We start from the raw sequence: 24,917 nt of genomic DNA on the forward strand, positions 1-24,917 counted from the left end.
TGCTGAAAACATTGGTGAAAAGCTAATGGGGAACTTGACAGTGGAGGGATCAGGCTGACATCAGCTAAGCCCACTGATCAACCTTAGCGTTAAGAAAGAGACCACCTAGGGCTTCCCTGGTGGCGCAGTGGTTGAGAGTCCGCCTGCCGATGCAGGGGACACGGGTTCGTGCCCTGGTCCGGGAAGATCCCACATGCCGCAGAGCACCTGGGCCCGTGAGCCATGGCTGCTGAGCCTGCGCGTCCGGAGCCTGTGCTCCACAACGGGAGAGGCCACAAGAGTGAGAGGCCCGCGTATCACCAAAAAAAAAAAAAAAAGCCCAGTCTAGCCTCTTGGAAGATGAGAGGCCACATGGAGGGGAACTAAGACACCGTAGCACCAACCACCAGCCTTGTGAGGGAGGTTATCTTGGACCTGCCAGCCCCAGCTGAGCCATCAGATGACCACAGCTGCATGAGTGATCCCATGAGAGACCTGCAGAAGGGCCACTCAGATTCCTAAGCCACAGTGCCATGTCACGAGATTTGGGGGTGGTTCACCACATAATACGGAATAGAAACAGAAACCTTGTTCGGATCCTCACTCAAACAAACCAATTATTTAAAAAATTCTGTAACAATGAGGGAATTTTGAATGCTGGATAATTGATAATACTGTGACATAATGGTTAATTTTGTTAGGTGTGATAATGATACTGGGTTATGGATTTTTCTTGAGTCCTAATTTTTAGAGATACAAGCTGAAATATTTATGAATGAAAGGAAGTGATGTGATTGTGCCCCAGAATAATCCAAAGAGAGGTGTGGGTATGGACGAAACAGAATTGGCCTTGAGCTGGTAATTGTTGAAGGTGGACGATGTATACATGGGCGTTCTTTATACTCTTCTCTCTTGTCATGGTTCATTAAACTATATACTCTTGTATATATTCACTATTACATTCTCTCTTGTACGTGTTTGACATATTAAAATAAAGATGTTTGGGTACTACTGGCTGCACCTGGAGGGCCTAAGCAGGGGAATATCATTTCCTCTTCTCACTGTGCACCCAAAACTTCCAGCTTCTCCCCCTCCACCGGCAGTCCCTCCACCCCCCTCCTGAGTGCCCCGCTGCACCTGCTGGTCCCTGTTGTCCCCACTGTGCCAGGTCATCGGCCTGTGCTCCCCCAGGGTCTTTCTAGCCTCCAGGTCCCAAGCCTCTGGCCGTCCTCCAGGCCAGTGGCTGAGCTCTGGATGCAACAGAAGATTCCCCTAAAGACTCCTCATCTCCTGGAACAGGCCACATTCAGTCCCAGAGGAAGGCAGGAGGAGAGTTTACAAGACGACATCATGAGTCACCATAACTAGGGACTTCCCAGAAGAGCTGTGGTTGGACACTCTGCCGCTCCCTTCCATACGTGTCTAGAGAGACACACACTGAAGCCTGGGATGAATTAGAGACACACGGAGCAGGGCCAACTCTGTTGCAGACTCCTGTGTCCCCTTGAGCGAGTCTGGGAACCCCTCTGATCCCAGTTCTCCCATTTCAAATGGGGCTAATACCTAACCTGTTTACCTCATGGGGTAACGGGGAGGCTTAGATCAAATAATAGACACGGAAGCGCTTTGTTAAATGCTGTGCAAATGAGGCAGCTGATACCGCCATGGGAGGAGGTAAAGGATGGGTGGTGGCCTTGGCTTCGGATGATCTTCTGGAGAATTTAACGTGTGCTTTCTTTGATCCTCAGCCCTGGTTCAGAGTCCCCTTTTGCTCTCTCTCCCTCTACGGCCTTCTTGCCTTCCCCAACTAAAGTTCTGTGGACATGATGATGAGGGATAGCAAAGATTTTGAGGGTCTAATAGTTAGGATCCCAGAAGAAAACAAGTGGTGCACTCAGAAAGGATTTAACAGAAGAGAGTTTAATAGAGAGACTTTACAGTGGGTAGTGGAAGGCAGGAGAACCAGCATGGGATGGTGACTCACCCAGCAACTGGCAGTCACAGGAAGCGGTCAGTGCAGAGAGGGAACGGTGTCACTGTGGCTCTGCAAGAGCTGGAGCCGTGGGAGAGGAGTCACCCAGCAGGAGCTGTGCCCATAAAGACAGCCCCACAGGAGACCTGGTCCAGGCAGGGACGGAGTCAGGAGATGAATACCCTGACTTCTCTCTCCTTCATTCCTTCAAGCTCCTTCAGTGCCTCCCATTGGCTGAACCCAGTCAAAAACCAGAGGGCAGGGAATAGAATCTAAAAAAGAGTGGATATATGTATACGTATAATTGACTCCCTTTGCTGTACAGCAGAAACTAACACAACATTGTAAATCAACTATACACCAGTAAACAAACAAACAAACAAGCAAACAGCCCAGAGCGCAAGGGAACTTGGGTCATACAGTCCTGATGTAATGTAGTCCTGAGAAGTCAGCCTCTGGGGCAGAGAGCAGGGCTGAGAAGGATGGAGGCTAGATGGGGCAGAGGGGGATTGTCTGCAAATGGAGAAGAGCCAACATTGGGAAATGAAATGAGTGGTGGACAAGACGGGGTGGGAGGTGTGAGATCAGGGTTTGAGTGGCTGTGGGGGAGAAGTCTTGCATCAGCGCATCCAGTTGCAGTTGGAGTTGAGTACATGATCTGAGTATTAGGGCAGGGGCAGGGTTTGGAGCGCAGAAGGATCTCGCCAGCGGTGAGAAGTCTGTCATCTCTTCTTCGCCTGGGGTCCTGACCCGTGTGCTCCTTTGCTCCTAGGGGAGCCCTCCCAGCCTTCCAACAGCAGCCGGCCCCCATGCCAGAATGGGAGTGATGCCGAGGCCAACACTGCTGCAAACCTCACCTTCTCCTCCTACTACCAGCACTCCTCCCTGGTGGCTGCCGTGTTCATTGTGGCCTACGCGCTCATCTTCCTCCTCTGCATGGTGGGCAACACCCTGGTCTGCTTCATTGTGCTCAAGAACCGGCACATGTGCACCGTCACCAACATGTTTATCCTCAACCTGGCCGTCAGCGACCTGCTGGTGGGCATTTTCTGCATGCCCACCACCCTCGTGGACAACCTCATCACTGGTGAGTGGAAGCACTAGAGGCAGCGGGAGTACCCCTACCCCTGAAATCATGGCTGGCCTGGTCTCTTGGCCGAGATGCCATTGTCTCACAATCTCAGGACAGCCTTGTGGCCGAGGGACTAGAAATAACAGATGTAATGAATTAATCATTTTCTATGTTCCAGGCATTGTGTGATTTACTCTTCCTGCATGATCTTAACTAATCCTCACAACAACCCAATGAAGTATGCGTTATTGTTACCCCCAATGTATGGATGAGAAAACGGATGCGCAGAGTGATTAAGGGGCAGGTCTGTAGTTTACACAGCTAAGTGTCAAGTCCCACATTCACACATCTATATTTCTAACCACTACACTGTTCAGTCCTACTCTCCCAGGTAGCTCCCTTGGGCAGAACTAGAGCCAGCGGGAAGAAGCGGGAGGGAGGCAGGTTTCCTCTGAACAAGGACCTAAAAACTTATTTGAGTTGTTTTCCAACAAAAGAGTGTTCTCTCCTACAGGTATTGTGCTCCCTGTCACTGGGAGTGTCTAAGTAGGGACTGGATGGCTGTTTAGCAGGGATTTTGTAGAAGGGATCCAAGCAGAACTAGACCAGCCGAACGCTAAATTCCTGCCTATCATCCTGCAGATATCAGAAGGATCCTACCGTCATCTATTCTCTCCCCTGTGATTTACCTTTCTTACTTCAGAATAAGCCTCCACAGACTAACTGGTGGGAAGGACTAGTTTCCAGAGCTGTGGAGACCCCTAGAGGTCTGTGCCTGCAGGTTCTGAGCTCAGAGCTCCCAGGAACTCAGGATTCAAATGGACAGCCCCATATGGAGTGACTTAGCGGACTTGAGGCTGGGGGACTAGCAGCCTATGTTTCTGTAGGTTCCAGGACCCAGAAAGTGGAGCCGGGGCTGCCAGCTTCCCGTCGGCTGTACTGGCTGTGCCTGGTGGGATCTTTAATCACAGCTGAATCCCAGGTTCTTTCAGGGCTGCTGAACAGAAACTGCATCCTTCTTCCCAAAACACATAGGCAAACATATGCATGCATGCACACACGTGCAGAGGTGCACACACATACAGGCGCACGCACGCACACACACACCAGTTAACAATGATATGGTGAGGTCACTAGTGGGTTAAGGTGGTGTCTGCCGGTCCTTTTCACATGTGTAAATTTAAAAAATTGTTTAAATTGACAACACATTCACATGGTTCAATGGTCAAAAGCTAACAAAAGGTATCCAGTGAAAAGTGCTCCTTCCACTTCTGTGCTCTGGGCTTCCAGCTCTCTCCTGGGAGGGAACTGATGCTGCCCGTGTCTTGTATGTCTTCCCCAAAATACTTGGTGTAAGTACAAGCACTTTCCAAAAATATTTTATATAAGTACAAGCAAATTAAGGAAATGCTAACTTTCTAACCAGTCAGTTCTGCACCTTCACTTTTTCCCTGCTTAAAAATGTAATTTGTAAATAGGATTCATTAAAATTAACTTACATAGAGTAAGTTACTCCATACTAATAAATGAAAGAGGTTTTTATTCTTTTTTTACAACTGTTTAGAATTCCATTGTATAGATGTACTACAATTTATTTAACCAATCTCTTTTTGATGGGTATTTACGTTGTTTCTAATAGAATCTTCTGCAAGAAAAGAAAACTTCACATAGCTTTTCTTTCTTTGTCTTTGTTTCTGTTTTTTTGAATTCAGGTGCAGAGAGTTGAATTATTCGCATCCACTGTTCCTGGCACTATGTGACTTCACCGTGTTGGGAAGCCCCTTGTGTATCTTTATTCATTCCCTTCTGTACCCTTACCCCACTCCAAACCCCCTCCCCCACTGACAGGCAAACATTCTATTAAATGTAATGTTTGTGATTTGCATGCATTCTTACAAAATGTGCATCATACATGTGTGCATGTTTTACATTTAAATATTTTGTTAAGGTATAATTTAACATACAAAAAACCCACCCTTTTTAGTGTACAGCTCCACAAGTTTTGACAAACATATACAGTCATGTAGTTACAATCAAGATATAGAACAACTTCATTGTCCCCCCCAAACTCCCCCTTGTTCCTTTGTAGTTGCTTCTTCCCTCTGCTCCCTGGCACCATTGGTCTGTTTTCCTGTAGGGACAGAAAATATTGTTTTGCCTTTGCAAGAATATTATATAAATGGACTCATACAGTATGAAGCCTTTTGAATCTGGGTGTGTTTTGTTTTGCTTTCTTTTACTTTCTATTTTGAAATAATTTTAGATAGATGTACTGAAAAGTTGCAAAAATGGTAGAGTGTTCCTGTATACTCTTCACTTACCTTCCCTTAATGTTATTATTATTTTCTTTTTCCTGGAGGAGATTAAGCTTTTATTTCTTTTAAATTTATTTTATTTATATTTTATACAGCAGGTTCTTATTAGTTATCTATTTTATACATATTAGTGTATATATGTCAATCCCAACCTCCCAATTCATCCCACCACCCGCCCCCCACCCCCTGCTTTCCTTGCTTGGTGTCCATACCTGTGTTTTCTACATCTGTGTCTCTATTTCTGCCTTGCAAACTGGTTCATCTGTACCATTTTTCTAGATTCCACATATATGCATTAATATACGATATTTGTTTTTCTCTTTCTGACTTACTTCACTCTGTATGACAGTCTCTAGGTCCATCCACATTTGTACAAATGACCCAATTTCATTCCTTTTTATGGCTGAGTAATATCCCATTGTATATATGTACTACATCTTCTTTATCCATTCCTCTGTTGATGGACACAGGTTGCTTCCATGACCTGGCTATTGTAAATAGTGCTGCAATGAACATTGGGGTGCATGTGTCTTTTTAAAAATAATTAATTAATTAATTATTGGCTGTGTTGGGTCTTCGTTGCTTCACACCGGTTTTCTCTGGTTGCGGTGAGCAGGGGCTACTCTTCTTTGTGGTGTGCGGGCTTCTCATTGCAGTGGCTTCTCTTGTTGAGGAGTACGGGCTCTAGGCACGAAGGCTTCAGTAGTTGTGGCATGTGGGCTCAGTAGTTGTGGCTCGTGGGCTCAGTAGTTGTGGCTCGTGGGCTCTAGAGGGCAGGCTCAGTAGTTGTGGCGCATGGGCTTAGTTGCTCCCCGACACGTGGGATCTTCCCGGACCAGGGCTTGAACCCGTGTCCGCTGCATTAGCAGGTGGATTCTTAAACTGCTCCACCAGGGAAGACCTGGGGTGCATGTGTCATTTTGAATTATGGCTTTCTCTGGGTATATGCCCAGTAGTGGGATTGCTGGGTCATATGGTAGTTCTATTTTTAGTTTTTTAAGGAACCTCCATACTGTTCTCCATAGTGGCTGTATCAATTTACATTCCCACCAATAGTGCAAGAGGGTTTCCTTTTCTCCAAACCCTCTCCAGCATTTGTTGTTTGTTAGATTTTCTGATGATGCCCATTCTAACTGCCCTTAATGTTAATATCCTAAATAACCATAGTATAATGATTGAAACCTGGAAATTAGCATTGATACAATACTATTAACTCATCTGCATACTTTATTTGAATTTCACTCCTTTCCCCACAAAGGAGTCCCCTGGAGTCCTTTTCTAGTCCAGGATCCAACTGAGGGCCATACATTGTATCTGTTTTTTGTTTGTTTGTTTTCTCCAACCTGTGACTGTTCCTTGGTTCTGGACTTTCCTGACCTTGACGTGTTTGAAGAATACTGATCAGTTATTCTGCAGAAACCCCAGAAGCTTGGGTTTGCCTTATGTTTTCTTACAATTAGATTTAGTTTATGCATATTTGATGAGAATACTACAGAAGACATATTGATAAGGCACACACTATCAATACGTATTAATGGTGGTGTTGATGTTGATCACTTTGTTAATGTGGTGTCTGCCAGATTTTTCCATTATAAAGCTACCATTTTCCCCTTTATAATTAATAAGTATCTCATAGGGAGGTGCTTTGAGACTATGCAAATGCCTTGTTTCTCACTATCCTTTTACTCACTAAGAGCATCCATTGGATGGTTCCTGCCTGCAACAGTTATTACTGTTATATTTCCTCAGTGTTGATCTTCTACTTAACATCATTCCCCCTACATTTATTTTACTCTATGGGTTATAACCCAGTTTTACCATTATTTTGTTGCTTAAATTGACCCCAGTTTTGACTATTGGGAGCTCTTTCAATTTGGCTCCTGTGTCCTTTTGACATGCCACCATGGATTTTTTTTAGTCTCTCCTTACTTTCTGGCACCATAAAGTGTTCCAGGCTCACCTTGTATGTTCCCTGCTCCAGCCCTGGAATCAATCAACAATTTCTCTAAGAAGGTCTGGTTCCTTATATTGGAGAATGACATTTAGAAACCAAGACCTTGGCACTAGATGTGACCGTTGGCACTGGGGTTTCATTGCTTCTAGGCCCTCTCGAGGGACAGAGCTAGGAAATATATGTGTGCTAACACACACATACTTAACATGTGCATCTTTATTTCTATATCTATCCATCTGTATGTATATTGAAAACTATTATGCCTCTGATTCCAATCTAATATTACAGGATCATTTTAACTTTCCTCTTTTCCTCACCTGTAACTTCTTTCTCTAACAGTGAGAAATTTAACTCTATTTATCCACAATATATTTACTTATTTGTTCCATCTTGGTATACACATAAGGTAGATTCAGTATTGCTAACCCATACCCTTGTGAGAAACACATTTATTAATGAGAGTGTAGTGTACGTGTATAGTTCTTTTTGTAATCTTATAGTATACGGTCAAAATACTGTTTTCCAAAGTTACTGAGGTTAGTTTCTTGCTTCCCCATTCCCCTTCAGTGTGGTTATTTTATTCATTTGTAATGCACTTAGGTTCATTTGGTATTGTTTGTGTCCCACTTTGGGTTTCCCCCACATCCTGATGTTAATTAACTTATTTTTTGAAGATGTGAAACATTGCCATAATTCTAAGGAGTCAGATCCATACAAAAAGATATACTCAGAGAAGGGTCACTCCTCTGTCATCTCTACTACCCATTCTTCCTCATTCTTACCGCCTCCCTGTATAGGTAGCCAATCTCGTTATTTTCTGATCTACCTTCCTATACTTCCTTTGTACAAATAAGCAGATAAGTGTATATTTTCCTATATCCCCTTCTTTCTTACATGAAGGGTAATATACTATAGATACTCTTTGTACTGTGCTTTTTGCATTTAGCAGTATATTTTGAAAACCTCTTCATATAAGTTCATAGAGGTCTTCCTTATTCTTTTTTACAGCTGTATAATACTCTTCTGTGTGGATGTACCATAGTTTATTCAACAACTTCTTTATATGGGCATTTCGATTGTTTCTGATATTTTGCAATTACAACAATGCTACAATGAATAACTCTGTGCATATGTATTTTGTGTCATCAGAGGTGTATATTCAGGATAGAGTGAGATTGTCAGATCAAAAGATAAGTGCAGAGGTTAGGCATCGCCTAGTTCCCCTCCAGAAGGACTGTACCGGTTTTCATTCCCACCACCGATGTCTGAGAGCTCCTATTTCTCTACAGCAAATATCATTTGCATTTTTTAAATTATGAATGAGGTTTGAACATTTTTTTCATGTCTATCAGGCTGCTGTCTACAGCGATCTTGACTTTCCATGACATTTAAACTCCCTGGCACCCAGACCAAACTCTCACCACTAATCCATAGTGATTTAGGGACAAAGAGACTGTAAGTCAATTAGTCGCCCCCTCAGTTTCACATCTGTAAAAAGGAGAGAATAATGGGGCTGCTGTGAGGATTGAGTGAGCCAGTGCTCGGCATCTAGTAAGTGTTCAGGCAGAAAATCAACATGGGGGAGGTCGTTGGTGAAAGAAGACCCCAGCCTTGGAAGATGACTCCTGCTGCAGGCACAACAGATAAGAACAAGGTGGGCCCCCCCGCCCTGCCCCCAGGCCTAGAGGGGCAGAAACACTAAGCAGTTACCAACACACGGCCTCAGGTAGCCAAGATGTGGACCTGGCTACTAGTCCTGAGAGCAGGTGGGACCCAGATCTCATGAGAAAGCAGAAGCTTGGGGATCAGAGTGAGGACATCAGGTAGGAGGGGCTAGAGCTGCTTATACCTCCCCCTGCCTGACAGTCAGGCTTGATCTGTCCTAGTGGTTCTCAACTTTGACTGCCACTCAAATCTCCTGGGTAGATTTGGAAAATACGGTTGTCTGGTGTGAGCCTGGGCACTGGTCCTTTTCCAAGTTCTCCGTTGATTCTAGTGAGCAGCCAGGGCTGAGAACCACTGGCCTAGAACCTGGAACAGGCCTATGGGAGCAGAAAGCCAGGCAGGGCTGGATGGATCTAAAGTTCATGGAGAGAAATCGCTGGTCAGTATAAAGACTGTCTCTAATAGGACTGTCCACGGTGGTATTGGCTGCTCAGTTCCTCACTCCTGGAAGTGTGTAAGCAGAGGCAGGATGATGACCTGGCAGGACATGGAGGAAAGATGCAAGCCAGAGGAGACTGGCCCCGATGGCCGGACGTCTCCGGCTCTCTGCGAATGAGGCATCTCTCACTCTGGTTGCTTCTGTCATTGCAGGGTGGCCCTTCGACAACGCCACATGCAAGATGAGCGGCTTGGTGCAGGGCATGTCCGTGTCAGCTTCTGTTTTCACACTGGTGGCCATTGCCGTGGAAAGGTGAGAAGGTTCCTGTCTGGTTATCCCGGGCCTGGCACTAGGCCAAGCTGCTGTCTCCACTTCTGGGCCTGCCAGGAGGCCGGGGCTGCTCTGTGGTCGGTGGGGCTGAATCCTGAGCCACAGAGGCAAGGGTTGTGGGGCTGGCTGCCTTCTAGACTTGGGGGACTGCAGAGGACACTGCCACCTCCTTCTGGAAGGCCCGGAGGCAGCTCCTGAGGAGGTTTAAGAGGGATTCCTGGGCCCTAAGAGGAGCTTGGGGGCAGTCCTTGTTTCCTGAGCAGCAGGCCTCCTTGCAGGTCCCTGATTCCCCATCTCCACTGTGTCCAGCTACTTCTGGTCTTTCCGCCTCAGATTCCATCAGATTCTCTGATAAGCATGGGTCTGCCAATGGAATGGAGCCAGGGACCAAGGAGGCTTTCTTTGCCGGCAACACATCCGACCCAACTGCAGTAGGTCCTCCTCTCCATCCTCCCTCTCAGTGAGCCCTTTCAATAAGGGTTCACTCCAGGCACTTCCCCCAGGGCAAGGGAGGCAGGCAGGTAAGCTGGAGGGCTGCCTAGCTGCATGACCTTGGTTAAGTCAATTAACTGCTCTGAGTCTCAGTCTTCTCATCTGTAAAATGGTAAATATCCTACAGGGTGGCTGAGAGGCTTCAGTGAACTTCTGTTTGTGAAGCTGATACACACCACCTGGCACAGAGACCAAATGTCAGCTGTTAATATTATTCTATTTCTTCCTTACACCCACACCCTCCTCCTTGTCTGCTTCCCAACATGGGCACCTACTGGCTCCACCCTTTCTAGAATCTAGTGTCTTCATCCTCTCTCCACTTTGGCCCTCATCAAACCCAGCCTTTTGTGACCCAGTGAAGTAGGCAGCTGGGGAGATAGAACTGGGTTCCTGTCTGCAAGGCCTCCTTCACTGATCTTCATTTTGTTGTCATCGTTAACGATAGGTGAGTGTGCAGTGTCTCCCAGTAGTGTTTGGACTATTCTTCAAGTTCCTGTCTCCTCCAGGAAGTCTTCCTGGTCTGCCCCAGGATTCCCCTCCATCCATTAAGTGCTATTGCACTTACAGCCAGTACTATGTGCTTTAAGAATTATTTGTTCTCTGGCAATTCCTTAAGTATGTGATGCTATGAGACCAGTAGGCCAGAGTCAGGTAGGTTGAGAAAACAAGGCTTGAGACTGGCTGTGGGGAAAGTAGAAAGTGTTGTCAGGCCGGGGAAAGGGTGGGGAGTCGGGAGAGCAGGACACAGTTTGCTGAAGTAGAAAGAGCAACATGGCTGGGAGTCAGCTCTAGGCCTGTGTTCTAGTCTAGGTTCAGCTCCTAAACTGCCCCATGACTTCCTTAGACTAATCAGATTGGCATCCTCGACCAGGAGAACTGGGCACAGGTATTTTTTTAAATGCTTCAGGAGAGCCTAATGCACAGTGAGGGTTTCCGGCTGCAGGTTTATATGGCACAGCGGAGCAACACAAATCTGGGCTCAAGGCTGGTCCTTGCTACTTGCTAGCTGTGTGACCTTGAGCCAGTTACTTATTACCTCTGAATCCCAGTTTCCTCAGATGTAAATTAAGGGTGTAATAATAATCACTGCTGAGACATCCTAATGAGGAAATGGTGCAGGTCTGTCCTAATTCTGTGGAGGCACTGTTGGAAGGACGCTGGCCAAGGTGACATAGGGACAACCTGTCATGTAGACTCTACACCTGAACCCCCAAGATTTTCTGGAGAAGCCATAAACAGCTAAAAATTGTTTTCTCTGATACACCTACCCGATCGGCCTACTCAAGGACAGAATGTGCGGACTTATAGCTCTGCAACCTGCGAATAGCCACTGGACTCCTTGCCCAGCCTGTAGGGGCTTCCTACCGCCCTGTGGCTCACCTCTCCAAACAGCTAGACCCAACCATTCGGGGATGGCAACCATGCCTTTGGGCCCTAGCAGCAGCAGCTGAACTGACCAAACAAACACTCAAACTGACTCTGGCCCACCCACTCACTAACCGTGTTTTCCTCCCACCGGCTGGTCGACCTCCTAGGCCACAAGTCTCTCTCCCTCCTGGGCCCCTCCCGCATCCAGGAGTTCCACCTACTGTTCATTGAAAACCCAGCTATTTCTCTTGATCTCTCCCCTCACCTGAACCCGGCTTCCCTCCTGCCCATCTCTGGCACCGGGGGGTTTCCATCCCATTCCTGCCCTCATGTCATAGAAGCCTTCAAACCACCAAGAGAGAGACTCTTTGACACCCCTCTTTCAAACCCGGACTGCACCCTCTTCGTAGCACACTCGCTCCCTGTTTTCTTAGGTTCCTTCGCAGGCGCGTGGAGGAAGTCTCTCGGGTGGCCACAAACCAAATGCTCCTCGGCCCTTACACCTTGCTTCCTACAGAACCCCCCACTGGTCTCCTCTAAGCCTCGGACCTCTGGTCGCCCGACTCCCTTTTCGACGCCCCCATTCAGCATGAAGTAGCCAGAGATCAGAACGCCGCCCCATTACACCAAAGATGTCGGGATGTAAGGCCAACTGGCCCGAGGCAGGGGAACACAATCAGATTCACAGGTTGCATCAGACCGAAACTCTCCGGACCACCCAGTTCCAGAAACTGACCTGCGGACTTTGCACCCGGCCCAGCCTTCCCGCCTTTCGAGGGGCGGGACTAACGGTCCCCCAGGATACCCGAAAAGACCACCAAATAAGAAATACCCTGCGCCCTCCCAGATTCACCACACCCCTTTCCCTTCTTCCCCTATAAAATCTTGCCCAACCCTCGCCCGGGTGCGACTTCTCTGGCTCCTTTCTCTCGGACCAGTGAACCTCGCCCTGGATCGCTCCCTAATAAAGCTCACTTGAAGCTTTCCTGTTTCGAGGTGCCCTTTGTTAAGATCCGACCTTACACCTGCCAGCTAATGTTTATCCCCCGAAGTGCACAAACAGGATTCAGCTCTTGTAAAACCCTCCTTTTGCCTTTGTTGCGTGGCTACTCAGCCGAGGAGCTGACTCCCCAACAGGTGAGAAACCAGTTTCCTTGCAAACGAACTTAATTAACATCTGAGCCTTCTTTGATGCCACCTAAGGTGCAAGGTCGAAGGTGGAGTGCCCCTACCCCGCTCCCAGCCCTCCGCCCTCAATCGGGGATGGCTCTCATCCGTGGGGCCACTGGGACCCCTGGGACCCGCCCAGACCCCTGCTTCTCTTTCCTCTGTCGCCGCAGGTTCCGCTGCATCGTGCACCCTTTCCGCGAGAAGCTGACCCTGCGGAAGGCGCTGGTCACCATCGCGGTCATCTGGGCCCTGGCCCTGCTCATCATGTGCCCCTCGGCCGTCACGCTGACCGTCACGCGCGAGGAGCACCACTTCATGGTGGACGCCCGCAACCGCTCTTACCCGCTCTACTCGTGCTGGGAGGCCTGGCCCGAGAAGGGCATGCGCAGGGTCTACACGGCCGTGCTCTTCTCGCACATCTACCTGGCGCCGCTGGCGCTGATCGTGGTCATGTACGCGCGCATCGCCCGCAAGCTGTGCAAGGCCCCGGGGCCCGCGCGCACCGGCGAGGAGGCGGCGGGGGAGGGCGGCCGCGGCGCCCGGCGCAGGGCCCGGGTGGTGCACATGCTAGTCATGGTGGCGCTGTTCTTCACGCTGTCCTGGCTGCCTCTCTGGGCCCTGCTGCTGCTCATCGACTACGGGCAGCTGAGCGAGCCGCAGCTGCACCTGGTCACCGTCTACGCCTTCCCCTTAGCTCACTGGCTGGCCTTCTTCAACAGCAGCGCCAACCCCATCATCTACGGCTACTTCAACGAGAACTTCCGCCGCGGCTTCCAGGCCGCCTTCCGCGCCCAGCTCTGCCCGCCGCCGTGGGGGAGCCACCGGGAGGCGTCCCAGCGGGCTCCTGCGCACGCAGGTCTTCGTGGAGGTGCAGCCCAGCGACTCGGGCCTAACCTCCGAGTCGGGCTCGAGCACCGGGACCCCCAGGCCCGGCCGCCTCCAGCTGCACAGTGGCCACGTGGCCCCCCCTGGCTTGGCCGCCGAGGGTCCCGGCTTTTCCCATACACCCCTCACCATACCAGCCTGGGGCGTTTGAGTGGGACATGGAGGGCCGGACCCTGAACCCGAGGGCCCCGGCTGGACACGTGACACCCAGGCATGCTAGCGGCCTGGTGTGGTGTTAGCAGAGGGTACCATGTGCCTCCCTCTCAAATACAAGACAGTGAGCAGTTAGTTGCTAGTGGAATCTTCTTTGCCACCTCCCCCCTCAGACAGAGGCAAAGGAGGGTAAGGGGAGAGGAGCCTTGTTCCCCGAAAACCCTTCTGTGTGGTAGAAGCCACCAGCATCATCTCACTGAATTCTCAAAACGCTTTCAGAATAGGGGTTTTTCATCCCCCTTCTGAAGACGTGAAACTGAGGTTAGAAGAGATGCGGCTAGCCCAGTCTCAGCTGGAAACCCTACAGGAGTCTGTGTGCCTCCAGTGCCTGATGGTTTTGACCATCTCCAGCTGTCTCCAGAAGGACCCCCGGAAGGTGAACACAGTGAAAAGTGGAAATCCTAATTAGGCAGCTGGGAAGAAGCGAAAAGCAAGGCTGGCCTGTCCATCGGATGCTTGGTGTCCACATCCTGGTGTCCTGTATGTATGATTGAAGCCACTCCCCTGATCCCTTCCCAGAACATAGTGTGTTCTGTGTAGGTTTGTCTTGTTTGTTCCAGGAAGTGTCCAGGGCCATTCTCTTCTCCCCAAAGTACCATTTACAGGACGTCATGTCTGAGCAGCTGCGGAACTAGCCCTGGGGAGTCTGCATCAGTTTCAGGCACTCTGGGTCTGAGCCCAGAGAAGGGTGGGTCTCCGTCCTCCCTCCTCTACCCATAGGGCCCACCGCCATCACGGCGGCCCAGGTGAGAGCTCACAGTGCGACAGGCAGCTGCAAGGCCACAAGAAGCATCAGTTTATTTATTCATGGACAGGAGGAAGGGAGGGCATAGCACCCAGTTTCAGCCTTCCGAAACACATCTGCTCACTGGAGCTGCAAGGCCTTTCCCCTGCTCCTTCCAGGGGATTGCAGGGGAGAAGTTGGCCAACCAAAGCTATGGTGTCTTCTGGGGCCTCTGGGATGGCAAACGCTAAACCTCTCCCTGGCATGGATAACTTGTGTGCCCTAAAAAGGGATGGGGACCATCCCTTGTTTGCTCTGGCTCTCACCCAGCATATCTGCATCACCTTGAAGAGAGAGGCTTCTCTCCAGGAGGTGGGAGGAATTGGGATCACCTTGTGATCCTTGCACGGCTCCAGTAATCTGCAGTTAACTGGGTATTTCCCCCTCATCTCTATAGAAAACGCACTGCTGCCAGAATTTTAGTGAATAAAAAAGAAACATTTCCAGGGCAGAGAATGTGACTCTGAGGCTCCAGTAGTCTCCTTAATCGACACACGATGACTTAAGACTTAACCCTGTTTACTCCATTCTAAGTACTAGATGTAGGGGCAGAAGAAAATTCCTAAGCCACTGTACAGTGTGTTCTCCAAGCATGTCGCCAGACACTGTCTCATCTGATCCATACAAATGAGGCTGAAGGAGATGTTGCTGTTTTACAAAGTAACTGAGGCTCAAAGGGACCATGTGAGCCACAGAGGGGCAGGGTTTGGGTTAGAATTTGTCTTCTGGTTTCTTCCCACGCCCCTTCCTTCTTTTCAAGGAAGGTGGATTGGGGAGGAGAGCCGGAAATTCCCACAAAGACTTTTTGCCTGATGGTGAACCAGAATGCTCACAGAACCAGAATCCCCACCCTCAAGCTCCTGGTCTGGGAAATGAGAGTCTATTGTATTTACTCTTGTACTATCTGGCCTGAGCTGTTCTGTGTATGCTCTCTATGACCCATGTACTGAGCAGGCTGCCAAGATCCGTCATGACCCCGCCCTGGTCAAGGTGTCTGGGAGTGATGGATGCGGGTCTTAGGAAAGGGTGTGCCATCCTGTCCCTCATTAGGTAGTGCGTGTGTGGGCCCCATTTCTGGTGCTGTATCCGTGTTCTGTGTCACATAGGCCAGAGGATTCCTGGCTGCTTGCTGTAAAGAACTCTGACTCCAGGCTCTAAAAATAGACCAGAGAAAGGGCCCTCTTAAACCCAAATGCTTGTCCCTGTGGCAGGGGGGAAATCTGTTGGGAGACACTGTCTGGTCTCTCCTCTGGTGTGTGTTTCTCCCTTAGCATGGTCTCCCCAACCACAAAATCACAGCCTTTACAGCTGGGGGGAGACCAGGGCACTCACCCAAGCCAAACTTCTATCAAGGCCCCTTTGTTTTACTTCCCCCCAAAGATGCCATGCTTTGAAAGATTGGGCCTGCCAAAACAAAAAAAGCCTGCACTAGGCCATAATGCATATATTTGCTGTTACTGTTATTTCTTTTAAAAAAATCTGTCAAAGGCTATGCCTGCTGGTTCAGATTTGATTTGAATCAGGCATGACTTGATGCTTTCATGAGGGGAGAGGCCTTGTGGGTTCCTGTGGAATGTCTGGTTTTTTGTGTATGTGGCAAAATATATACAACATAAAAGTTACCATGTGACCATTTTTAAGTGTACAGTTCAGTGGCGTTGAGTGCCTTTGCATTGCTGTGTAACCATCACCACTGTCTGTTTCCAGAAACTGGAAACTGCAGTTTCCCAAACTGCAATTCTGTACCCATTAAATAACTCCCCATTCCTCCCTGCCCCTGCTAACCACCATTCTACTTTGTCTCAGTGAATGTGATTACCCTAGGTACCTCATGCAGGTGAAATCATACAGGATTTGTTCTTTTGTGATCGGCTTGTTTCACTTAGCGTAATGTCTTCAAGGTTCATCCGTATCGTAGTAGGTGCATAATTTCCTTCCTCTCAAAGGCTGGATAATATTCCATTATATGTATATGCCGGTCATCCATTCATCCATCGATGGACATTTGGGTTGCTTCCTCATTTTGACTGTTGTGAATAATGTGTGGAGTTTTAAGATATTGGAAGTAGCTCCTGAAGATAGGGTGTGTGTGAGCCCTGAGGACAGATGCCGCAGGTTGGGACCCAGGATCTTTCCCATCTCGGCATTTATGGGTGATGAAGCCGAGGCTCAAGGAAAGCTATGATTTGTCTCATTCCCCTGTGCCCACCCCATTTGCTCTGAGCTTCTGTTGGGCTTTACTTCTTGACTAGAGTAGCTAGAAAATTGTATGCTCCCTCCATGAGGTCATATTTTACGAAGGTATTTTTATAAGTGTAGGTTTATTATTCTGGCTGGAATCCTGTGACCCAACAAACACCTGGGCCCTGTCAGGGGCCTTGCCCGGTTACCCCAAGGCACACAAGGGCAAGCAATATGGATTTCACCCCATGTGCCATCCTTTGCCTACAAGCTGGTTGGGTCGCCTAAGGTGACTGCCCTTTCATAGGCAGCACGTTTGGAAATGAACTGGATGTGTGATAGGGGAAAAGGGCCAGAGGCCTGTTGACCCTGAGCGTCCCCACCCCAGCGAAGCTCCTGAAGGGACTCCGCGTCCTGTCCTGCCGTTTGCAGCATGAGCGATCATTCTAATCGTGGGTCTGCACCTGAGGAATGGCCTCTTGACTTGACCAAGACCATGCAGCACTCCACAGACCAATGTGAGCTGGAGGCAGATGCCCGGCCTGGACCCCGAAAACCATAATCTGCCCAGCCCTCTGCCGAGGACTTTCTCTTGGGGCCTGGAGGACACATGAGTTGACTTAGGTTGGAATGGAGGACAGAGTTGGCCACTAGGATGACAGCCCCCCTATCATTAGTCTTCTGTGTATTCATCCAAAAATCCAGGTGACAGCCAAACTGAGAGCTGGATGGACAAAGCATTGCTGTTAAGCTCTGTACCTTTTTGCATCTGTTTCCTCAGCTCAGCCCTCAGAAGTGCCACTGAGGAAAGATAGATGAGAAGGAGGTGACCCAAATGGGCTTCACTGCAAGCAAACAATATGGAATCAGCAATAGACTTCTTGTTGAACAAGCCAATTATTTATGTTTCTGGCATTTTATTGTTGGTGTTTTTCTCTCTCTACACAAATACTCCATTGTGGAAATTTTACAAAATTTAGATAAGGCAAGAGAAGAAAATAAAAAGCACCCAAATCCCACCATAAGAGATAAGTATGGAATCATTTTCTATGCATATATATGTTTTAAAATTTTATAACAGCTTTATTAAGGCATAATTTGCATACAATAAAATTCACCCATCTTAACTGTACATTTCGATGAGTTTTAGCTATTGTATACAGTTGTGTAATCACCACTACAATCAAGATACTTCCAGCATCCCCCCAAAATTCCCTTGTGCCAATTTGTAGTCAACCCTCTCCCCTCCTCCCTGCCCCAGATAACTACTCATCTGATTTTGGAAGGTCAGATACTTGGAACAAGTGTGTAGCTTTTTGAGTCTGGCTTCTTTCACTCAGAATAATGCTTCTGAGTTTCATCCATGTTGCAGCATGAATCAGTAGTTTGTTCCTTTTTGTTGCTGAGTAGTATTCCATCGTATGGCTATATGATATTTTATTTGTCCATTCATCAGTTGATAGACATTTAGGTTGTTACCAGTTTTTATGAATTTATGAATTATGAATAATGCTGCTATGAACATTCATATATGTCTTTATATGTATATATGTTTTCAGTTCTCTTGGGTAAATACCTAGGAGTGGGTTGGCTGGGTTGTAAGTGTATAGTTTAACTATGCAAGAAACTGCTGAAGTGTTTTCCAAAGTTGCCGTGCCATTTTGCATTCCCATCAGCAGTGTATGAGAATTCTAGCTGTTCTTGCCAACACTTAATAGAATCAGTGTTTGAAAAACTTTCCTGGGACTTCCCTGGTGGTGCAGTGGTTAAGAATCCGTCTGCCAATGCAGGGGACGTGGGTTCGAGCCCTGGTCTGGGAAGATCCCACATGCCGCAGAGCAGCTAAGTCCGTGAGCCACAACTACTGAGCCTGCGCTCTAGAGCCTGCGAGCCACAACTACTGAGCCCACATGCCACAACTACTGAAGCCCACGCCTAGAGCCTGTGCTCCGCAACAAGAGAAGCCACCGCAATGAGAAGCCCGAGCAACCGCAACGAAGAGTAGCCCCCGCTCGCTGCAACTAGAGAAAAGCCCACGCGCAGCAATGAAGACCCAATGCAGCCAAAAATAAATAAAAATTAAAAAAAATAAAAAACTTTCCTGATGACTAGGGATGCCGGGCATCTTTTCATATGCTTATTGGTCATTCTTACTTTTTAAAAAATTTATTTATTTATTTATTTTTGGCTGCATTGGGTCTTCATTGCTGTGCATGGGCTTTCTCCAGTTGTGGCGAGTGGGGGCCACTCTTCATTGCAGTGAGTGGGCCTCATTGCGGTGGCCCCTCCTTGTTGCGGAGCATGGGCTCCAGTCACGTGGGCTTCAGTAGTTGTGGCGCAAGAGCTCAGCCGCCCGGCGGCGTGTGGGATCCTCCCAGACCAGGGCTCGAACCCGTGTCCCTTGCATTGGCAGGCGGATTCTCAACCACTGCACCACCAGGGAAGTCCCGGTCATTCTTATGTTATTTAAAGTGTTTTGAAACCTATCTTTAGAAATATGATTATATTGAAATGTAATTCTATGATACGATTACATTGTAGAGACTTTAGTACAAAAATTTGCCCTGAATCTAAGAGGAATTTATCACTAACGGAGGATTTTCAAACCCATCAAGAATGGGTTTAAAGCAAGATAGATCCTTTGAAAGGATCCTGTGGGTAGAATGTGGTAGGAGTGGAGGGCTGTTTTAGTAAGTGATTAGGAATGGCCTCTCTGAGAAGGCGAGATTTGAATATAGATACGAATGAAGTGAGAGAGGGAGCATGTGAATAGCTGAGGAAAGAACAACCCAGACAGACAATATCATGTGCAAAGGCCCTGAGGTAGGAGAGGGAGCATGAGAAAGGAGGTCATGCACATCAAAATGGTACTGAATTTCAATAATTACATTTCTGGTCAACTCAAAACATTTACCGAGTACTTGTTAAAAGCCAGGCACAGTGGCACAGTACTAAGTGCTTTGTGTCTGTTATTTATTTCTCACAACAGAGCATAAGCTCCATGAGAACAGGAGCTATGTCTATTTCACTCACTTTTGTGGACTCAGATCTAGGGCACTGCCTCGTACGTAGGAGACACCCAATAATAAATGTCTGTTGAATGAATGAAGTAGTTACATAAACAGGTATTTCTTATTATTCCAATATTATAGATGGAAAAACCAAGTCTCAAAGAGTTAAGTAACTTACCGAAGGTCATATAACTAGATGGTGCTGAAGCTGACTCAAATCCTGGCGTGTCTGAGCAGGAAGCCCAGATTTTTGCCACTACCTCAAGCTGCTGTGAATTCTCCTTCCTATATTTGGGAAACTGAGGTTCAGAATAAAAGAAAGAGGCTTGATGGAGATCCCCTTTAATCCTCAAAATAAAACCAGCCAGCCACAGGCTCCAGACCGCTGTTTTAGCTGTAAGACCACATTTCCATCACATTCAGTGGCTTCCACAGATCTGAGATGGAAGGAATACCAGCAGTTTAAGTAAACGATGTGCATTTAGTCTGATCCAATACCACATCAAGCCTTCGTGGCAGCCATGGGCTGAAAGAAATCATCCTTTGGACTCCTCTGCCTTGTGGTCATTGATGAGGTGAAAGGTGCTGAACTGGCTGTCAGGTCCCACCTTGAGCTGTTTGTGTTCTCTTAGTGACTGCAATGCGCAGGCCTTTGAATCCCATAACCAACAAATGCCGCTGTTGTCATGTGCAAGCAACCAAATGAATGTGCGTGGAAAAACCCAAGCTTGGTGATTTGGGCAAATTAGCTTATCTGTCACATAGCCAGTGGTGGTGTTAAATCACTCTCCGTTAGAGGAATAATCACTCCCCACTGCCCTCTGTCTTCCCCTCTGCTGTAGCATGTGTTAGGATTTCATTCCTTTTTCAGGCTATTAGTCTATTTTAGCCAAGGTATTTTGACTTCAAGTAACAGAAATACCCAATTTAACTGGTTGAAACTCTATGAAATTTGTTATCTAATGCAATAAGAGATTCAGAGGAAAAGTAACTCCAGGCTTGGTTAAGTCAGTAGCTCAAAGATATCTTAAGAATTCAAGTTCTTTCCATCATTTGCTTTGCTAATCTCTGCATGTCAGCTTGGTTCTGTCTCAGGCAAACTCTCTTGGTGGTTAATGCCTCATAAGAGGGCTGCAGCAGTTTCAGTTATTTGTGTCAGCCGGGCTTTGGCTAGATTACGCTACTATAACAACCTCTAAAATTTCTGTGGCTTCAAACAACAAGCATTCAGGAGTATACTCTCCTTTTAAGATAAAACCTTTTCTTGAAACACTGGGCAGCCTTCCCTTCATCCCATTGGACAGAATTGTATCACATTTGCATGCCTGAAACAAATACTGACAGCCATGATTGTCTTAGCTTATTTAAAATGCATTCCTTTGCAGGGGGAGGGCGGAGGGATAAATTAGGAGTTTGGGATTAACATATACACTCTACTATATATAAAATAGATAACCAACAAGGACTTACTGTATAGCACGAGGAATATTTTGTAATAATCTATAAGGGGAAAGAAGCTGAAAAAGAATAGACAGATATATATGTATAACTGAATCACTTTGCTGTACACCTGAAACTAATACAACATTGTAAATCAACTATATTTCAATAAAAAGAATAATAAAATGAAATGCATTCCTTGAAGACAGTGGAGGGGCTGGCTGCTCTGAAGCAAAGGTATGTATAGAGGAGTAGATTCCTGAACAAATTTAGGATTCTCTTAGAAAGGAGGAGGTAATATGGTTACTGGGCAGGCAACTAGCAGTGTTTGCTATAATATTCAAAACTAAAGCCATCATTTTGCTTACCCTCCATCCTAACCAAACTATCTCAGTAAACGACACACCATTCAACCAGTTATCGTAGCCAGAAACCTAGAAATCATCCTCAAATCCATCTTCCTCATCTTCCACTCTGTCCAACCAATGATCAATTCCATTGATTCTACCTTGAACATAGCTCTGTAATCACTCACCTCTTTTGCCACCCAAGTCCAGGGCACCACCATCATCTTTTACCTGGGCCACTGCAGCAGCCTTCTCATTGTTCTCCCTGCCTCTGTTCTTGCTAAAATTCAATCCAGGCTTCAAGCTGCTAACAGAGCCACTTTTAAAAGCAATTCTGACATGTCACTTTCCTGCTAAAAACCCCTTCTAGGTTTTTCATTTCTCTTTTGGAAAAAGTTCAACCCCCATGTCATGCCTTCCAAGGCCCTCCACCATTTAACTCTGACCACATCTCTTCATAGTCTCTTTCTGGCTTTTACCTTGTCCCTTTTGCTTTATTAACTCCTTGTCATCTTTCAGGTCACAGATTAAGGGTCACTTCCTTGGAGAGGTTCTCTGCTCCCACAAGGCAATGCCTTGTACTTCCTTTATCACTCTACTTATCCAAACCATTTTTTGGGCAGCACCCCACAGCTTGTGGGATCTCAGTTCCTCGACCAGGGATTGAACCCGGGCTGTGGCAGCGAAAGCCTGGAATCCCAACCACTAGGCCACCAGGGAACTCCCTCTACTTATCCAAACTTTTTGGATGTATTTGCTGAAGATTGTCTTCCCTTCAAACTATAAGTTCTGTGAGGGCCCAAACCATGTCTTTCAAAGCACTGCATCCCTACCACCTAGCACAGACAAGAGTCACAAGTGTTAAATAGAACACAGTTACACATTTGAAAGTTTTCCTGTTATAGGACCTAGAGGTGGTAGTTGACACCAAATATATACATAAGGTAACCTAGGGGGAGGGTATCTCTAGAGAGAGAGAACATGAGATGTTAGAAAGACAGTGATGATCAAGATGAAGGGATGAATGGGACTTCCTTGGCGGTCCAGTGGTTAGGACTCCAAGCTTCCACTGCAGGGGGCGTGGGTTTGATCCCTGGTCGGGGAACTAAGATCCCACATACTAGTGCGGTGCGGCCAGAAAAAAGAAGAAAAAAAAAAAGATGAAGGGATGCAGAGAAGGCTAAAGGGGAAAATGAGAAATAAGTGGCCAGAGAAGTAGGAGGGATGTCAGAAGGACATGTAGTCACAAGCCAAGGAAGAGAGAGTGCATCAGGAAATTGGAAGTGCCTAACAGGGTCAACCACAGCAAAAAGGATGTGGACTGAAAAGGGCCACTGGTTTGGTCACAGAGCAAGAAAGACAATGTTTGAGAACAGTTGGGTTCATCCTTTGTCAAACTGTTATACTTAAGAAGGTATTTTTGCCCTCTTTTTCATTAATTCCTCTATCTGTTGGTCCAGCAAAGAGTCATTAAACACCTACTCTAGGCCAGGTACTGTGCTAGGCCCCAGGGAGACATGAGAAAGAGAACAAGGTCAAAAGGGCCTGTGGGGTTCACCAACCTTGCCTGCAAGGGAAAGTTACAAAGCACTGACTTCTGCCCCAGCTAAGGCAGGGCTTGGCTTTTTACTGGAGTTGGTACTGATTGGCTCTCTGAATACATTCAATACAAGAGCTAGCATGCAAGTCCAGAGGTCAGCAAGACTTTATTTGCTTGCTCTGACCTGGCAGGAAGCAAAAGGGAAAGTGCGTGTGGCACACTATTGCATCATTTCTGTCTGTTCACAAGTCATCACAGATTAGATTCTGGGGTTTTCCCAGAAAACTAGCTCCATCTGCTCAAAGGTAGAAAATTGACGGCACAGTTCAGTCGGAAGAGCATCCTTTTAAGAAACTCTGAACATGAGCCTACTTAGTGTTCACTCTGCAGAGATTGCCTTAGCTTTCAGTAATGCGTTGCATTACTGACTAAACTACTGCTCTACTATTTTGTTTTCCTGCCCTTGTGTTCTAACTACAGTAAAGATATGTGGTGTAGTGTTCAAAAGGTCAGTGAGTCATGACCTTCTGAAGATTAATGGGAGTCTGGCTGGAGATAAGGGAGGAACACTAACTGGAAAATTATCTTACTACGTTTTCATTTACTACAGGGAGCACCTCATTTATATAATAGATATTGATTTGAAAAAAAAAGTTTAAGTCAAAATGTCACACAGGCACATTATCTTTAATGCTCTAGAAAATCAAGATCATTTAAAGAAGACCAGCCCATCAAAAATTTTAAATGAAACTAGGCATTCTTCGAAATAATTTTGTAATCAAATTGGTGAATAATAATTGCCTAATTTGAGGATTCTGAAATATACAGTAAAAAAAAAACCCCACATACAACTGGGGAAGCAAGTGATGCAAATATCTGCCCACAACCTCAACTGACTTTAGCTTTTGGGGTCTGGCCTGACACCATGAAACAGTGGTATAAAAACAAGTTTCAAGGAGCTTGCACCTGAGGAAATGTCCTCAGGGGACTCTGAGCTCACGCCTGGACTATCCCACTGCTTCCATCTGAAGTCCTAGGGGACGTGGGGAGGGTTGGGCAAGCCGGAGGAGCAGACTGAATCCTCCACTGGGGAGAGTGGGAATAACAATTTACACTTCCCGAGCGCTTACAACAAGCCAGGCTCTTCCTCCAGCTCTTGACGTGTATCAACTCAGTTCATCATCCCAGCAACCCCTGAAATCGTTACTATTAACATCTCCATTTCCCAGGTGAGAAACTGAGTCACAGAGGTTAACAGCAGTTTGCTCCATGTCATACACTAGAAAGTGATGGAGCTGCTACCCAGCTGGTAGCCATTACACGTGTCAGTAATATGTCTTAACTTTGTTTAAAAGGATCAGAAAACCGCTCACCTTTAAGACTGCTTGGCAGGGATTGCCAGGTAAAGCAGCTGACTCCTAAACGTCTTTTGAGATAAGGAATTACTCTGCGGAGAAGGGTGTGTGAGTCAAAGGTGAATTTCCAGTGTATGTGAGAGGCGAAAGGTCGACGGTCAATTCTTAGCCGGTCGAAGCTGAGAACGTGTTAACAACCTCCGTCAGTGCCCCAAAGCCCGCCAGCCCAGACGGATCACTCAGCCAGAGCCTGCCGCCAGCCACGTGGCCCAGCCTGGGAGCTGAGGGGAGGTCCGCGGAGGCGCGGCCCGAGGGGGTGGGGCTGGGGCGCTGGGACTCGCGGGCCCTACGGAGTGCGCCTGCGCGCGGCGTGGGCTCGAGAGCGCCAGCAGCGTTAAAGGCTGC

At 47.3% G+C, this 24,917-nt stretch overlaps 2 protein-coding genes across 2 annotated transcripts in view; both read left to right on the forward strand.

Annotated features, from left to right (window-relative positions):
• Positions 1 to 2,835, forward strand: part of LRRC20 (leucine rich repeat containing 20) — an 84,658-nt gene extending 81,823 nt beyond the window's left edge. Inside the window, exon 8 of the mRNA XM_027130007.1 lies at positions 2,724 to 2,835. The gene's annotated coding sequence lies outside the window, so the exon portion shown is untranslated. The remainder of the gene's footprint in view (positions 1 to 2,723) is intronic.
• NPFFR1 (neuropeptide FF receptor 1) lies at positions 1,644 to 17,732 on the forward strand. Its single transcript, XM_027129615.1, is given in 5 exon segments — positions 1,644 to 1,653; positions 2,667 to 3,038; positions 9,609 to 9,708; positions 12,927 to 13,586; positions 13,588 to 17,732. Coding segments are annotated over 5 exon segments (1,347 nt in total). The 3' UTR covers positions 13,793 to 17,732.
• The last annotated feature ends 7,185 nt before the right edge of the window (positions 17,733 to 24,917 follow it).

The sequence above is a fragment of the Aethalodelphis obliquidens genome, unplaced genomic scaffold (genome assembly GCF_003676395.1).
Source record: "Aethalodelphis obliquidens isolate GAN/ISIS:26980383/991018 unplaced genomic scaffold, ASM367639v1 scaffold37, whole genome shotgun sequence".
Taxonomy (NCBI): domain Eukaryota; kingdom Metazoa; phylum Chordata; class Mammalia; order Artiodactyla; family Delphinidae; genus Aethalodelphis; species Aethalodelphis obliquidens.